At 42.1% G+C, this 18,721-nt stretch overlaps 1 protein-coding gene across 9 annotated transcripts in view; it reads left to right on the top strand.

Moving 5' to 3' along the window:
- mapk10 (mitogen-activated protein kinase 10) overlaps positions 1 to 18,721 on the top strand; it is a 64,801-nt gene that overhangs the window by 38,143 nt on the left and 7,937 nt on the right. For 4 of the 9 annotated variants that reach the window (XM_058414745.1, XM_058414739.1, XM_058414744.1 and 1 more), the window contains exons 9-13: positions 5,422 to 5,604; positions 6,300 to 6,424; positions 7,005 to 7,028; positions 14,637 to 14,700; positions 15,356 to 15,433. In XM_058414745.1, the coding sequence (XP_058270728.1) occupies positions 5,422 to 5,604; positions 6,300 to 6,424; positions 7,005 to 7,028; positions 14,637 to 14,700; positions 15,356 to 15,433 (474 nt within the window). Of the gene's footprint in view, positions 1 to 2,212; positions 2,285 to 5,421; positions 5,605 to 6,299; positions 6,425 to 7,004; positions 7,029 to 14,636; positions 14,701 to 15,355; positions 15,463 to 18,721 lie in introns of all 9 variants that reach the window. The other 5 variants (XM_058414746.1, XM_058414747.1, XM_058414740.1 and 2 more) reach the window with 4 other exon arrangements.

Raw genomic sequence — 18,721 nt, 5'->3', positions numbered from 1 at the left:
TCTTGCTAGAAAGTTCCAGAGATATCGTTAACCGCCACCACAGAGCTATATAACATTTACATTTTGGAATAATTATCGGTTATTAATTTTATATCATTATAGTCTAGTTTATTATTTACATATTTATTTGCATGAAGCTAAGCTCCGCTGGATGATTACTGCCTCCTTTAAAACGGCTAACACATCTTTCTGTCCATCCTAGCATAGCTGAACGCGCTGGTTCTGGGTTTTTGAGCTACAGACAGCTAGCTAGAGAAAAAACTATTATTTTCTGAAGTGGAGGAGAGTCAGGTGAGTATTGTTCTAGCTGTTGGTTGATGGATTGCTAACTTTAGCTAATTCCAGATAGCTCCTTTTACTAAAAGGTGAACATTCGCACGAACGCATTTAAGTTGCTTTATCAGAGTGAGTGTCGCGTGTTTATACACGTGTATTAGTGCCTCTAACTCTGCCTCGCCACTCTCTCACACACATATACACACACACACACACACACACACAACTAACTAACTGATAAACGCTGACTCATTTAGTGCCAAGTTAACTCCGGGCTCGCTTTAGTCCACTGCTACGTCTCACACATACAGTGACTACTGGTTGTCATGGTAACAACGCTGCTTGGCGGGTAGCTAAAACAGCAACGTCCTGGATGAAGACGATGGAGCCGTAGCGGCGTATGATAGGAGACGAAGCAGAAGCAGGATGTCGCTGCGCAGAGTCGCTCCGTATTTGCATATCGCTGATATGGCCACACCCATTTCTAGTCACTTTGTGAGGCTCATATCACAGGAAGTCACAGCTCTCATTAAGAATTAAGAAGAAGCAATCTCCACTAGCTTTGTCGCTGCTCCTCGCTGGATGTGTGAGCGTAGCATGAAGTGTTTTACTCATCAACCAAGACAACCTCTCACACACACACACACACACATACACACACACTCAAGAGTTGTGTAAACCTCACTGTATCCACTCCTGTGGAGTTACATGATATTCATTAATAAATCATTAACTGTGGGTGTGTGTGTGTGTGTGTGTGGTAGGAAAGTACAAGATGTTTAAAACATTCTAGAACATACATATATCTTTATATCTACACCGGTCAGCCATAACACTGTGAGCAGTGACCGGTGAAGTGAATAACACTGATGATCTCCTCATCATGGCACCTGTTAGTGGGTGGGATATATCAGGCAGCAAGTCAACATTTTGTCCTCAAAGTTGATGTTAGAAGCAGGAAAAATGGACAAGCGTAAGGATTTGAGCTTTGAGTTTGACGAAGGGACAAATTGTGATGGCTAGACCACTGGATCAGAGCATCTCCAAAACTGCAGCTCTTGTGGGGTGATCTAGTGGAGTCCATGCCTCGACGGGTCAGGGCTGTTTTGGCAGCAAAAGGGGGACCAACACAATATTAGGCAGGTGGTCATAATGTTATGCCTGATTGGTGTATATTCATCATGATCCACATTGTGTGTTTTTTTGGTTTCACATCTTCACCCTGACCTTCTCCGGACCGGAGTTTCTCCTCGGAGGATCTTTTCTGAGAGAATTTTCACACTTGTCTGTGTTTATGATTTCCTGAGAGTGGATTAAATCCGGGCCTCTCTCTCACTCTCTGACTGATTCGGCTGTTTATTTTTTCCTTCTCAGCAGCTTGCTTGTGTGTCGCAGCCTGCTGCTGGGTGGAATGTGTTAATTAGGGTCCTGCGTGATTAGGTAATTGTAGAGGCAATACGACATAATGTGGGATTAATTGTGTGTGTGTGTGTGGTTTCTCTCACTCTCACACACATTCCTGAGAGTCTCTCATCATCTCATTCTTCTTCTCATTTTCTGTGTGTGTGTGTGAGAGAGAGAGAGACAGACAGACAGACAGACAGACAGACACATGCACAAACACTGCTGAAAGTCTCTCAATATCTCATTCTGAAGAAATATTTTTTATTTACAGTATCGGCATTTGTGTGTGTGTGTGTGTGTGTGTGTGTGATGAGACATGTCTGACTTTTCGCTTTCTGGTGAAAATGCGGGTTCAGTGCTGTTGATCTCAGTAGGCAGAGGAGGTGTGTGATCTGCAGTCACTTTCAGTCAGAAGGCTCCATATCTGCTCAGCTCGTCGTCTTTCTGACGAGCATGCTAGTCAATGTGTATGTGTGTATGTGTGTGTGTGTATGTGTGTGTGTGTGTGTGTGTGTGTGTGTGTGCGCTGTAGTGGACATGTGGTCTGTAGGCTGTATCTTTGGAGAGTTGATAAGAGGGAGCGTGCTGTTCCCCGGCACTGATCGTATCCTTTAGACGCCATTACTGTCATCTGTTTAGCTTCTGTACCTAATGTTTAGCTAGCTTCCTGGCTAAAGCTTCCTAAATATTTATGATTTAGCCGTAAGCACATAGCTACTTCAACTTGCTATAAAACATAGCTACACTATATTGCCGAGAGTATTGGGACACCCCTCCAAATCACTGAGTTCAGGTGTTGTTTTTCAGGGGTTGGGCTCGGCCCCTTAGTTCCAGTGAAAGGAACTCTTAATGCTTCAGCTTCATACCAAGACATTTTGGACAATTTCATGCTCTTTGTGGGAACAGTTTGGGGATGACCCCTTCCTGTTCCAACATGACTGTACACCAGTGACCAAAGCAAGCTCCATAAAGACATGGATGAGTGAGTTTGGTGTGGAGGAACTTGACTGGCCTGCACAGAGTCCTGACCTCAACCCCATAGAACACCTTTGGGATGAATTAGAGTGGAGACTGTGAGACAGACCTTCTCATCCAACATCAGTGTCTGACCTCACAAATGTGCTTCTAGAGGAATGGTCAAAAATTCCCATAAACACACTCCTAAACCTTGTGGAAAGCCTTCCATATTACATTCATGTGCATGTAAAGGCAGATGTCCCAAAACTTTTGCCAACATAGTGTAGCTGTGTATGTTTAACTAGCTGACTCTACCTCACCTTCAATTACATAGAGATAGGAGCTAACTTTCAGTATACTGATACTCTTGTTTCCTCACAGGCTAACATGTACAACTGAACCTCATGGTATCACTAGCTAGCATTTAACAATAAGCTCTGACTATAGCTAGCATTGGAACTATTAGTACTAGCGTCTGTTATATTAGCATTATCAGTGACGCTATCTATCTTAGCATTGGTTAGATCAATTGATAGCAAGTGTAATATTGCTAAAGTGTCTAAAGTTTAAAATGAAGACAGGATTTCGTTCTGTTCGAATTTAATCACAAAGGACATTTGTTTATTAAACAATGATGATTAGCAGCTTAGCATTTCAGTCATACAGCCATCATGTGAGAGGATGTGATGCTGCTTTCATGAATTCTACAAGACTGTGATGGGTGGAGAGAGAGAGAAAGAGAGAGAGAGAGAGCAGGAGCGGGAGAGAGAGAGGGAGAGAGAAAGGGAGGGAGGGAGCGTTCCGGCAGGATGAGGTAATGTATTCTCGGATGCCCGTGTCATCTGTGGGATCATGGGAAACCAAGATAAAAAACACTGTCATGTGACTCCCCAAGGGGAACCGAGCTCCCTGCAGCCACGCTGTTCTTCTTAGCAACGTATATTCTGTCCTTCTGTTGCTAGGCATCCACATGCTCTCATACACACACACACACACACACACACACTTTAAGCAGACATGTTTGTCACACCTTGCCAAAAATCCGCCATTTAACAGCAGCAATGTCAGGTGGAGGATTTCACCCTTAATCTCTCTCTCTCTCTCTCTCTCTCTCTCTCTCTCCTTTTACCTCTCCTTCTGTCGCTCTGTATTTACCCCCTTATTCTCTCTCTCTATTTCTCTCTTTTACCCTTTCTACTCTCACTCTGTATTTACCCTCCCTCTCTCTCTCTCTCTCTCTCTCTCTGCATTTAAACCCTCATTCTCTTTCTCTCCCTTTCCTTTACTTCTTCTTCTCTCACCCTGTATTTACCCCCTCTGCCCCCCCACCTTATCTACCTCCTCCTTCCCTCTTGCCTCCCTCACCCCCCTTCCCCCTCTGCTCTGAATTGAAAGTCCTGGAGGATGCTGAATGACTGTCGGAGCAGAAACTCGACAAAAGGTCTCTCTATAAGAGCCAAAGAAATTAGCAATGCAGATGAAGCCCAGGATAAATCTTACAGAACGCTTCCTTCAGCTCAGTTTATGCCACATGGCATCTACCACTGCTACAGCGTCAGTACTGGCCATTCATCCACCCGTTTATACGACCTGGTGACCACAAGGTGATGGAAAAAATGTTCACGTGGGGTCTGGAATTCTGGAGGGAATGTGTTTTTGAGGATACATTAAAGAATATTTGAGCAGAGAATTGTTTTGTGTTTACATGAACATGGAGCAGTGGTATGGAATATGTTCCTGTATGGAATGCTAGAAGGTTTTGATGTCAAAAGGACAGTCACTTAACACCATAAAGTCTCTCAGGCTTTGGATATTCATATCATTTTTGTTGATCAAGGAGTTTATGTATTGGGGTGAACTTCAGGGGTCTATCACCAGAAGCTGAGGTCAGAGGTCTGATTAATTAGTTCTGTTCAATTCAATTTATTGGACGTTGTCAGTTGGGCATTTCAATGGACATTATCTCAAAGCAGCTTTACAGAAATATAGAAACATAAAATAAAAAATATAAAGATAATATATATATATATATAATGAGAAGACTGAGACAATGGTGGTGAGGAAAAACTCCCTGAGATGATATGAAGAAGAAACCTTTAGAGGAACCAGGATCAGAATGGAACTTCATCCTCATCTGGGTGACACTGGACAGTAAATAATCTCCCTTTGTGTAATTGCAATAGATTAGGTCCAAAAAAGTGTACCCTACTCTAATCTGGGTTACCCAGAACCACCCTTTGACCTAGACCAGGAGGTAATATACACAGACAGATGCCTGGTGCCTGGGTCATATAGCCGTTTTGTACTCTGTGATGTTCAACCCAAAGTGGCCACAGGTAGCCATGTTGTAGACTCACCACCTCCCAGAGAAAGAGACAGACAGGACAGACCTAGGGTACACTAGAGAGATGACATCTCAAAGGGGGCATCTGGAATCTGGCTGGGGGTCAGGAAGTGTGGGTTTGTTAGATCATGCTGAACAATAACTTTCAGGTGCTTCAGCTGATTAATGTATGGATCAAAATTCAGTAAAGTTTGAGTTTAAGTTGTCTTTTATTTGTCACATACACATTACTGCACAAGAAATATCCCATCACTGGGGGTTGGGGTCTGAGCGCAGGGTCAGCCATGAAAGGGCACTCCTGGAGCAGGTGGAGTTAAGGGCCTTGCTCAAGGGCCCAATGGTACATGTACATGATTAGTGCTGCTTGTAATGGGTTGATGTTTGGGGCTTTTTTCCTTGTTTTTGTTTGGCGTTTTTTCCCTAACTGTGGTCCTGCTCAGACATTGATCAGTGGAATAAGGTGATTGAGCAGCTCGGCACGCCATCACCCGAGTTCATGAAGAAGCTCCAGCCCACAGTGAGGAACTACGTAGAGAACCGACCTAAATACGCCGGCCTCACTTTCCCTAAGCTGTTCCCTGACTGCTTGTTCCCTGCAGACTCCGAGCACAACAAACTTAAAGGTACATGTGTGTGTGTGTGTGTGTCTGTGTGTGTGGTGTGTGTGTGTCAATCTGCTGTGTTTACTGTCTGTGGGAGTAAAACACTCGTTTCTATGAGCTCTTGTGTGATGAAGGACCACTAACACTAATTACTTTTATAACACAATAAAATACTGAAGGCAAACACCTCTTACACATTAAATAGTGAGGGATGATTCCCATGTTGGTGCATTGGTACTGAGTCAAATATGTATTTTAAAATGATTCACGTCATACTGTTTCTTCATGGCAGCAATTTGACTCAAAACTACATTGCTTCATTTTTCAGACATTCATAATAAAACGTTTATTTATAATACATGTTGTGTATAAAACCATGTATCCTGCTTTCTATTCACATCGAAGGAGTCGATTCACAAAAAGAGTCGATTCCACATATCAGATACGTATCCGATCTAGGGCCACGTATGAAAGTCTGATTGGAAAAGTTTACAAAGACCTGCCACATTAAGGAAGAAAATCAGATTTGTTTGACTTCATCCTGGTTGCCATTGTTACTGAAAACTGTAGAACCATACATGTGACTTATATTAGATTGTATCAGGAGAAAAGTCTAAAATAAAATGGAGGACACTTCCTAAAATATATCCATCCTGAGTGTGGGAGATGTGTGTGCACGCTAATATTAACATCTCAGTCTCTCTCTCTCTCTGCAGCGAGTCAGGCCAGAGATCTTCTTTCTAAAATGCTGATCATCGATCCTGCGAAGCGGATATCGGTGGATGAGGCTCTGCAGCACCCCTACATCAACGTGTGGTACGATCCGTCTGAGGTGGAGGCGGTGAGTACCACTCAGCGTTATCGATCAGCGAACCTGGAGTCATGCGTAGCTCAGTTATTTGACCCGATGGCCTAAAGAGAGAACTGAGTGGGATGATTTTACATAAACCCACCTACTGATACACATGCCAGGATCACCAATAAAATATATATATATATCTAGCTGTATTTTAAGAAGGAAAACTTCCCCATAAGCTCACCCATTAGTGCTAGCAAAAGTTCGCTAATAGAAACGTAGCAGAAGTTGCTTTAATAGATATTTATTTTGTCTATAATCCAAAGCCACAGTGAAAGTGAGCTTCACTGAATCCCAGCTGGGAAAGTGGAGATGGAGAGCGGCTCTGAAACCACCAGAGCCAGACATTTCTCGTTTTTTAAATGTCTCGTAACTTGTCACTGTTGCACTGCCCTAAGAGTACGAATGGTCACCTTGTCGCGTGAACTCCGCTCTTATTTATCATCATCATGTGCCATCACTTTAATGAACATACAGTTAATATATAGAAATCTAACAAAATTTAACTCATCTGTTTGACTCTTCTCTCCCCTTCTCCACTGTCACATCACTTTCACTGATGAAGGCCAAAGATCTTCAGATATCCATGGTAAATAAAATTTTTGGTCCAAGAATACGCTCTGCACCCACAATCCTCTCTCACCTCCAACAGATTTGTACAGACATTTAAACATGGGCAAAAAAATAATAGTGTCAAAGAGCAAATAGCAAATGTCTTAAGAAGCCATATTCTGCCTCTTTGGGATGTATGTACCTCCCTTTTCACGTCGTCCCTGAAGAGCCATGGTTGCCATGGTGACCATGGATGTACAGTATAATGCGTAGCGACTGAGAAACAAGAAACCATTGACAGTTCGTTCATGTGAAGCAGTTTAACCGAGGTCACTCTTACCAGACTGACCAATGTGTTGTTGTTTTTTTTCTCATACCTTTGCTGTTCAGGTCATCGATTTAAGACTCCTGAACACCAGCATTCATCTTCCCAACTCCAGAATTCCTTCAACATTTATAATCAAAATCGGATTCACTATCAAACCGAAGCTAGTTCCCTCCAACAAACACCAATTCTTCTTTTCGACACTATCATTCACCATAATTCATGATTAGAAACCAACATTCACCGTCAAACACCAACATCCATCATCTAACCACAGCATTCACCATCAACCATAAACACCATCAAACTCTGTAAATACTTCAAGCAACACCAAGAATCTAAAATACCCACCAAGCTCCATTTAAACCAGTATTCTCCAAGAAAACACCACCCTGCACTATCAAACATGCAAATTCTATGTAAAACTATGGTATTCTTTCTCACCATCAAGAATCTTGAAGAAACATCAGCATTTCTTCAAGTACCATTTCTCTCCAACAGACTTCACCACCACCAAAACATTCACCACCAAAACCAACATTCACCATCAAACACACCAACATTCACCATCAACACCAACATTCACCATCAAACAAGAACATTCACCATCAAACACCAACATTCACCATCAAACACACCAACATTCACCATCAAACACCAACATTCACCATCAAACACCAACATTCACCATCTAGACCAACATTCACCATCTAGACCAACATTCACCATCAAACACCAACATTCACCATCAAACACCAACATTCACCATCTAGACCAACATTCACCATCTAGACCAACATTCACCATCAAACACCAACATTCACCATCTAGACCAACATTCACCATCTAGACCAACATTCACCATCAAACACCAACATTCACCATCTAGACCAACATTCACCATCTAGACCAACATTCGACCATAAACATAATGAAACTCTGTAAATACTTCAAGCAACACCAAGAATCTAAAATACCCACCAAGCTCCATTTAAACCAGTATTCTCAAAGAAAACACCACCCTGCACTATCAAACACGACAATTCTACGTAAAACTATGGTATTCTTTCTGACCATCAAGAATCTTGAAGAAACATCAGCATTTCTTCAAGTACCATTTCTCTCCAACAGACTTAAACCACCAAATACCAACATTCACCATCAAACACACCAACAATCACCATCTAACACCAACATTCACCATCTAGACCAACATTCACCATCAAACACCAACATTCACCACCAAACACCAACATACACCACCAAACACCAACATACACCACCAAACACCAACATTCACCACCAAACACCAACATACACCACCAAACACCAACATACACCACCAAACACCAACATTCACCACCTAACACCAACATACACCACCAAACACCAACATACACCATAAAACACCAACATACACCATTAAACACCAACATTCACCACCAAACACCAACATACACCACCAAACACCAACATTCACCACCTAACACCAACATACACCATCAAACACCACCAAACACCAGCATACACCATAAAACACCAACATACACCATTAAACACCAACATACACCACCAAACACCAACATTCACCACCTAACACCAACATACACCATCAAACACCACCAAACACCAACATACACCATAAAACACCAACATACACCATTAAACACCAACATACACCATCAAACACCAACATACACCATCAAACACCAACATACACCATCACACACCAACATACACCATCAAACACCAACATACACCATCAAACACCAACATACACCATCACACACCAACATACACCATCACACACCACCAAACACCAACATACACCATCACACATCAACATACACCATCACACACCAACATACACCATCAAACACCAACATTCACCACCAAACACCAACATACACCACCAAACACCAACATACACCACCAAACACCAACATTCACCACCTAACACCAACATACACCACCAAACACCAACATACACCATAAAACACCAACATACACCATTAAACACCAACATTCACCACCAAACACCAACATACACCACCAAACACCAACATTCACCACCTAACACCAACATACACCATCAAACACCACCAAACACCAGCATACACCATAAAACACCAACATACACCATTAAACACCAACATACACCACCAAACACCAACATTCACCACCTAACACCAACATACACCATCAAACACCACCAAACACCAACATACACCATAAAACACCAACATACACCATTAAACACCAACATACACCATCAAACACCAACATACACCATCAAACACCAACATACACCATCACACACCAACATACACCACCAAACACCAACATACACCATTAAACACCAAAATACACCATCAAACACCAACATATACCATCAAACACACCAACATACACCACCAAACACCATCACACACCAACATACACCATCACACACCAACATACACCATCAAACACCAACATACACCACCAAACACCATAAAACACCAACATACACCATCAAACACCAACATACACAATCAAACACCAACATGCACCATTAAACACCAACATACACCACCAAACACCAACATACACCACCAAACACCAACATACACCACCAAACACCAACATTCACCATCAAACACCAACATTCACCATCAAACACTCACACAACACAAACCCCAGTTCCAAACACATCACTTACCACACACACTCTACAGCATCAGATAAGGACAAAGAACACGTGTAAGCCGTACCTGCCTCTGGTAGCCGTTACCTTCGTTTTGTCACAATGTTAGGTGAACCTGTGACATCATAAGTCTCAGTCTTCTGTACCACTAATATAAAAGTGGGCGGAGCTATGGCTGTTTAGCTGGTTAAAAAACATATTATACAGAAGCGGTTCTTAGGAATTTGTGGTAATATTCTGTCATTTTTTTCTGCCTGCTAACCTAATGGTTACTACAGTGCTAAAAATGAAAAGCCTAAAACAACAGCATATAGAAACTCAACTGCTTAGTGTTTACAACTGCTTAGCATAAAATACTGGATTTTCATTCCACACTCTAGCAACATTAGCTCTCAGTTACACCATTAAACACCAACATTCACCACCAAACACCAACATACATCATCAAACACCAACATACACCATCAAACACCAACATACACCATCAAACACACCAACATACACCACCAAACACCAACATACACCATAAAACACCACCAAACACCATAAAACACCAACATACACCATCATACACCACCATACACCACCAAACACCAACATACACCATAAAACACCAACATACACCATTAAACACCAACATACACCAACATACACCATCAAACACCATAAAACACCAACATACACCATCAAACACCAACATACACCATCAAACACCATAAAACACCAACATACACCATCAAACACCAACATACACCACCAAACACCATAAAACACCAACATACACCATTAAACACCAACATACACCACCAAACACCAACATACACCATAAAACACCAACATACACCATTAAACACCAACATACACCATCATACACCACCATACACCACCAAACACCAACATACACCATTAAACACCAACATACACCATTAAACACCAACATACACCATCAAACACCATAAAACACCAACATACACCATCAAACACCATCAAACACCATAAAACACCAACATACACCATCAAACACCAACATACACCACCAAACACCATAAAACACCAACATACACCATTAAACACCAACATACACCATTAAACACCAACATACACCACCAAACACCATAAAACACCAACATACACCACCAAACACCATAAAACACCAACATACACCAACATACACCACCTAACACCAACATGCACCACCTAACACCAACATGCACCACCTAACACCAACATACACCAACATACACCACCAAACACCAACATACACCATTAAACACCAACATACACCACCAAACACCCACATACACCACCAAACACCAACATACACCATAAAACACCAACATACACCACCAAACACCAACATACACCACCAAACACCAACATACACCATTAAACACCAACATACACCACCAAACACCAACATACACCACCAAACACCAACATACACCACCAAACACCACCTAACACCAACATACACCACCAAACACCAACATACACCACCAAACACCAACATACAGCATTAAACACCAACATACACCACCAAACACCAACATACACCACCAAACACCAACATACACCACCAAACACCAACATACACCACCAAACACCAACATACACCATTAAACACCAACATACACCACCAAACACCAACATACACCACCAAACACCAACATACACCACCAAACACCACCTAACACCAACATGCACCACCTAACACCAACATACACCACCAAACACCAACATACACCATTAAACACCAACATACACCACCAAACACCAACATACACCACCAAACACCAACATACACCATTAAACACCAACATACACCACCAAACACCAACATACACCACCAAACACCAACATACACCACCAAACACCAACATTCACCATCAAACACCAACATACACCACCAAACACCAACATTCACCATCAAACACCAACATTCACCATCAAACACCAACATTCACCATCAAACACCAACATTCACCATAAACCCCAGTTCCAAACACATCACTTACCACACACACTCTACAGCATCAGATAAGGACAAAGAACACGTGTAAGCCGTACCTGCCTCTGGTAGCCGTTACCTTCGTTTTGTCACAACGTTAGGTGAACCTGTGACATCATAAGTCTCAGTCTTCTGTACCACTAATATAAAAGTGGGCGGAGCTATGGCTGTTTAGCTGGTTAAAAAACATATTATACAGAAGCGGTTCTTAGGAATTTGTGGTAATATTCTGTCATTTTTTTCTGCCTGCTAACCTAATGGTTACTACAGTGCTAAAAATGAAAAGCCTAAAACAACAGCATATAGAAACTCAACTGCTTAGTGTTTACAACTGCTTAGCATAAAATACTGGATTTTCATTCCACACTCTAGCAACATTAGCTCTCAGTTACACCATTAAACACCAACATTCACCACCAAACACCAACATACATCATCAAACACCAACATACACCATCAAACACCAACATACACCATCAAACACACCAACATACACCACCAAACACCAACATACACCATCAAACACCAACATACACCATCAAACACCAACATACACCACCAAACACCATAAAACACCACCAAACACCATAAAACACCAACATACACCATTAAACACCAACATACACCACCTAACACCAACATGCACCACCTAACACCAACATACACCACCAAAGACCAACATACACCACCAAACACCAACATACACCACCAAACACCAACATACACCACCTAACACCATAAAACACCATAAAACACCAACATACACCATCACACACCAACATACACCACCATACACCACCAAACACCAACATACACCATAAAACACCAACATACACCATTAAACACCAACATACACCATTAAACACCAACATACACCAACATACACCAACATACACCATCAAACACCATAAAACACCAACATACACCAACATACACCATCAAACACCAACATACACCACCTAACACCAACATGCACCACCTAACACCAACATACACCACCAAACACCAACATACACTACCAAACACCAACATACACCACCTAACACCAACATGCACCACCTAACACCAACATACACCACCAAACACCAACATACACCACCAAACACCAACATACACCATTAAACACCAACATACACCACCAAACACCCACATACACCACCAAACACCAACATACACCATTAAACACCAACATACACCACCAAACACCAACATACACCACCAAACACCAACATACACCATTAAACACCAACATACACCACCAAACACCAACATACACCACCAAACACCAACATACACCACCAAACACCACCAAACACCAACATACACCACCAAACACCAACATACACCATTAAACACCAACATACACCACCAAACACCAACATACACCACCAAACACCAACATACACCACCAAACACCAACATACACCACCAAACACCAACATACACCATTAAACACCAACATACACCACCAAACACCAACATACACCACCAAACACCAACATACACCACCAAACACCACCTAACACCAACATGCACCACCTAACACCAACATACACCACCAAAGACCAACATACACCACCAAACACCAACATACACCACCAAACACCATAAAACACCAACATACACCATCAAACACCAACATACACCATTAAACACCAACATATACCATCAAACACCAACATACACCACCAAACACCAACATACACCACCAAACACCATAAAACACCAACATACACCATCACACACCAACATACACCATCAAACACCAACATACACCATTAAACACCAACATTCACCATCAAACACCAACATTCACCATAAACCCCAGTTCCAAACACATCACTTACCACACACACGCTACAGCATCAGATAAGGACAAAGAACACGTGTAAGCCGTACCTGCCTCTGGTAGCCGTTACCTTCGTTTTGTCACAACGTTAGGTGAACCTGTGACATCATAAGTCTCAGTCTTCTGTACCACTAATATAAAAGTGGGCGGAGCTATGGCTGTTTAGCTGGTTAAAAAACATATTATACAGAAGCGGTTCTTAGGAATTTGTGGTAATATTCTGTCATTTTTTTCTGCCTGCTAACCTAATGGTTACTACAGTGCTAAAAATGAAAAGCCTAAAACAACAGCATATAGAAACTCAACTGCTTAGTGTTTACAACTGCTTAGCATAAAATACTGGATTTTCATTCCACACTCTAGCAACATTAGCATTAACATTAACATCTCAGTTATCCAACGCATCACTGCGCTAGCTGTTTATGTGGACGATCTCGTCTTATTATCTCTCTAGAAGAAGCTAGTGGCGTTTGCTAGTAAGCAAAGTGATGCTAGGTACACTGTTTTGCTCTGTAACTGAAAGCACGGCTCAAGTTTGCTAGCATTGGCTCGACTGTTTTATTGTGTGCTAACGAGTTAATAGCTAACTAGCTCGCTAACTATAATAACTAAAGCTGATTAGCAATCAGATTAAATCCATTATGTTTTGCTAAGCAGTGCACCGAAGCATAGGAAGCAATGATGTCGCTTAAAGAAGTTGAATTTAAGCTCCGCCCCATTCCTCTCCACTTCAAATGACCTCTGCGTCTCGTCCGTCTCTTCTTCTCTTCCCTCCAGCCTCCTCCTCAGATCTACGACAAGCAGCTGGATGAGAGAGAACACTCCATCGAAGAGTGGAAAGGTAAAGCGCTAATCCCTTCGGATCGGGCTCGGATACTCTAATCCCTCGGGATAAACACGCGGGAATTTTACCTCAGGGATTAAATCCCAGCATTTTCATTACAGCGCTAGAGAGGAGCTACATAATAAGAGTCCGTCAATATGAGTGTTAGTGTGTGAGACAGACACGTGAACAAACACACACACTTCACACACACACACACTTCACACGCTTCACACACACACACACTTCACACACTCACGCCATGACTGAAAGCAATCTTTTTTGGAATTTCTTTAAAAAAATATTGAGGGCTAGAAATAACATAACAATATTAATATAAAATAATCTAATATAATAATCACACTTTGAGATAAACCTCCGACTGATGTCCTTTTACCAGCAGTGTGTGTATGTGTGTGTGTGTATGTGTGTATGGTGTGTCTAGGTCTGTGTGGTATATATGTATGTGTGTGTGTGTGTGTGTGTGGGGGGGTGTATGTCTGTGTGTGAAAGTCTGTGTGTGTGTATATGTATGAGAATTGTGTGTGTGTGTCTCACTAAATAAATTGTAATAAACAATACTATTTGCAGTAAGGCTGTGGTGGTTAAATGTATTTTTTGTTTCTCTTTCTCCTTCTCTCTCTCTCTCTCTCTCTCTCTCACACACACACAGAGCTGATCTATAAAGAAGTGATGAACTTTGAGGAGCGAACGAAGAACGGCGTGGTGAAGGGACAGCCTTCTCCTTCAGGTACTCTCACTGCATAGCCTAAGCTCTCTGTAAGTGCTGCTTCTCACGCTCCTCCTCCTCTTAATCATCCCTCCATCCTGTCCATCCCTCCATCCGTGGATCGCATGACACGACAGGACGGCACACGACGACCGGCCCAGTTTCCTGCGCTCAGATTAAACCTGATGATTGGATCTTTTCATTAAATTAAATATAAATAAACAAAAACAAATTATTTTTAGTCTCGTGTTTTTTTCCGCATTCAGGGGGCCGGGTCACGTCGTTCCGTCTATCTGGAGCATGTCAGATGACCAGAAAATAACATCCCAACTGACCAGTGTTATCGTTTTCTATGAAATAAAAGATCTAATGCTGTTTAGAGTGATGTAAAGGTTTGATTAATGCTTCATCAACAACACTGAGGTCCTGCAGTCGCACTTTACATCTCCTCTGTCCAGTTCTCCGCTCTGATTGGTTGATAAGGAGTTCGGTCATTTCTGTAATCCGGTCAAGCTAAAAATCAGTGGTGCAGATTTACATCTATGTGTTTGTACAGCGCGATGTTATGTAACTTTAAATGGATAAAAAATACACCATTCTTTGTAAGTCATTTGTGTGGTGTAAAAGGAATAAAACGCTGCAGGATCTGGAAACTAGTCAACTATAAAATGGGCGGGATTTGATGCGGCGACGGCATTCGATCTTACATTTCTAGAGAAAATATTTTTCCTCAGCATGTCATGATCATGTGTTTTTCTCCAAGTTCTTTTTTGTATTTCTTTAAAGGAATGTTGTAGGGAATTTATTTATTAATTTTACTTGTTGCTTTTAGAGCTAATAGAGCTAAAAATGGACCCAATATGTCATCTTGTCATCTTCTCCTCCAAGCTGTCAGTCTTCAGCCATGTGGTTTTTGGGACATATGAGAACTTCATGTCCTACATAAACCACGAATGAAAATAAAATAAATAAAACTTTCACCTCATAGCCGGTTGCTGGATTGTTATGCAGGCGGCCATCTTGGATTGTCAGATAACTAGTAAGACATTTCCTCATTTGCTTCACACTCGATTTTCCATCTAAATATATTTTGATATTTGGTGAAACTATATCATTTTTTTAACGTTAAGATTTCTCATACTGAATTGTGAGAGGCGGAGCCTGGAAGGGCGGAGACAAAAAAAATGACAGATGGCCGCCATTGTAACAGTACAGCGTCTCGCTAGATGTTTTTGAAAGTATTTACTGTGAGACAGACTTACACAGAATTTTGTAAACCCTACATTTAGAGTAAATTAAACAAACAAACAAACAAACAAACAAACAAACAAACTTCTGACTCCAAACATGTCTTTACATTTGATGTCAATGTCGAAATGAGGTTTTTTTTAATATCGTTGTGAATGTTTTGTGTTTCTGTGACTACATGGACCCACACACACACACACACACACACACACACACCAAGACGAAGATGATAATTCTCTTGTTCCGTGTAAAATTACATTGATGTTGCGTTACATTTTCTTATAAACTCTGAGGTTAGTGACTGTAAATATTGGCACCCGGCATTCAATTAACTACTTCAATTCATTCTATAATATTAATTTATTATTTATGTTCATATTAGCTTCTTCGTTATCCGTTCTTCATTATTTGATACATTTTTTAAACATAATTTTAATTAGTTATTTTGTTTTAGTTTGGATTCTAAAAACAGAAATCTATTTCATTTTATTTCATGTTTAATTTCATGCACATTTTATTTCCTGATGCTCTCTGAGCCTGCGGTTTCTCTCATGGCCCGAGGAGGGCGGAGTTTTATTGTAGTCGAGTGCATTATTTCTTGGCTGCTGTCCAGATGGCTGCAGCGCTGCAGGAGAGAGAGAGAGAGAGAGAGAGAGAGAGTCATTGTGTAGCTCAGATGAACCTCGTATCCGTCCTCATTCCCACCGCTGAGCTCTCAGGATTTCTCTCTGTCAGGGACATGGAGGCCGTGTGAGCGTGTGGAAGCTCAGTGTTCTTAAAATCCTCACGTCTCTGCATGGATCTCAGCATCTGTCTCACTTCCTGTCTCACTCCCTCTCTTGCTCCCTGTCTCACTCCCTCTCTTGCTCCCTGTCTCACTCTCTCTCTTGCTCCCTGTCTCTCTCCCTCTCTTGCTTCCTGTCTCACTCTCTCTCTTGCTTCCTGTCTCACTCCCTCTCTTGCTCTCTGTCTCACTCCCTCTCCTTCTCCCTGTCTCACTCCCTCTCTTGCTCTCTATCTCACTCCCTCTCCTTCTCCCTGTCTCTCTCCCTCTCTTGCTCCCTGTCTCTCTCCCTCTCTTGCTCCCTGTCTCTCTCCCTCTCTTGCTCCCTGTCTCTCTCCCTCTCTTGCTCCCTGTCTCACCCCCTCTCTTGCTCTTTGTCTCACTCCCTCTCTTTCTCTTTGTCTCACTCCCTCTCTTGCTCCATGTCTCTCTCCCTCTCTTGCTCCCTGTCTCTCTCCCTCTCTTGCTCCCTGTCTCTCTCCCTCTCTTGCTCCCTGTCTCTCTCCCTCTCTTGCTCCCTGTCTCTCTCCCTCTCTTGCTCCCTGTTCCACTCCCTTTCTAACTCCCTCATTTGCTCCCTGTCTCACTCCCTCTCTTGCTCCCTGTCTAACTTCCTCATTTTCTTCCTGTCTCACTCCCTCTCTTGCTCTGTCTCACTCCCTCTCTTGCTTCCTGTCTCTCTCCCTCTCTTGCTCCCTGTCTAACTCCATTATTTGCTCCCTGTCTCACTTCCTCTCTTGCTCCCTGTCTCTCGCCATATCTTGCTTCCTGTCTCACTCACTGTCTCGCTTCCTGTCTCACTCCCTCTCTTGCTCCCTGTCTCACTCCCTGACTTGCCCCATTTCTTACTTCCTGTTTCACTCCCTCTGTCTTTCCCTGTCTCACTGTCTGCCTCATTGTCTGTCTCACTGCCTGTCTTCCTCCCTCTCTTGCTCCTTATCTCACTCTCTGTCTCACTCCCTCTCCTGCTCCCCATCTCACTCCCTCTCTCACTCCCTGTCTTACTCTCACTCTCCCACTCTCCCCCTCCTTTAATTAAGCAGATGGATGGAGCTTGTGCTGAGGCGAGCAGACGCATTGCAGCTGGACAGCTTTAGCATGGCTGTATTTCACTGCACTGTTCAGGATGAAACTGGACTCACTGCTCCACTGACCGGGTCATTTAAAAAAAAAAAACAGCTATCTTTCTCCTCCTGTTGATTTCTACACTTCATCTTTCTATTTTAATAAATAAATAAATTATTTGATGATGATATCTCATTATTTAGACTTATTAT

This window comes from Hemibagrus wyckioides, linkage group LG18 (assembly GCF_019097595.1).
Source record: "Hemibagrus wyckioides isolate EC202008001 linkage group LG18, SWU_Hwy_1.0, whole genome shotgun sequence".
Taxonomy (NCBI): domain Eukaryota; kingdom Metazoa; phylum Chordata; class Actinopteri; order Siluriformes; family Bagridae; genus Hemibagrus; species Hemibagrus wyckioides.
The sequence above is the reverse complement of the archived record's forward strand: the minus strand, read 5'-3'. Positions and strand labels throughout refer to the sequence as shown.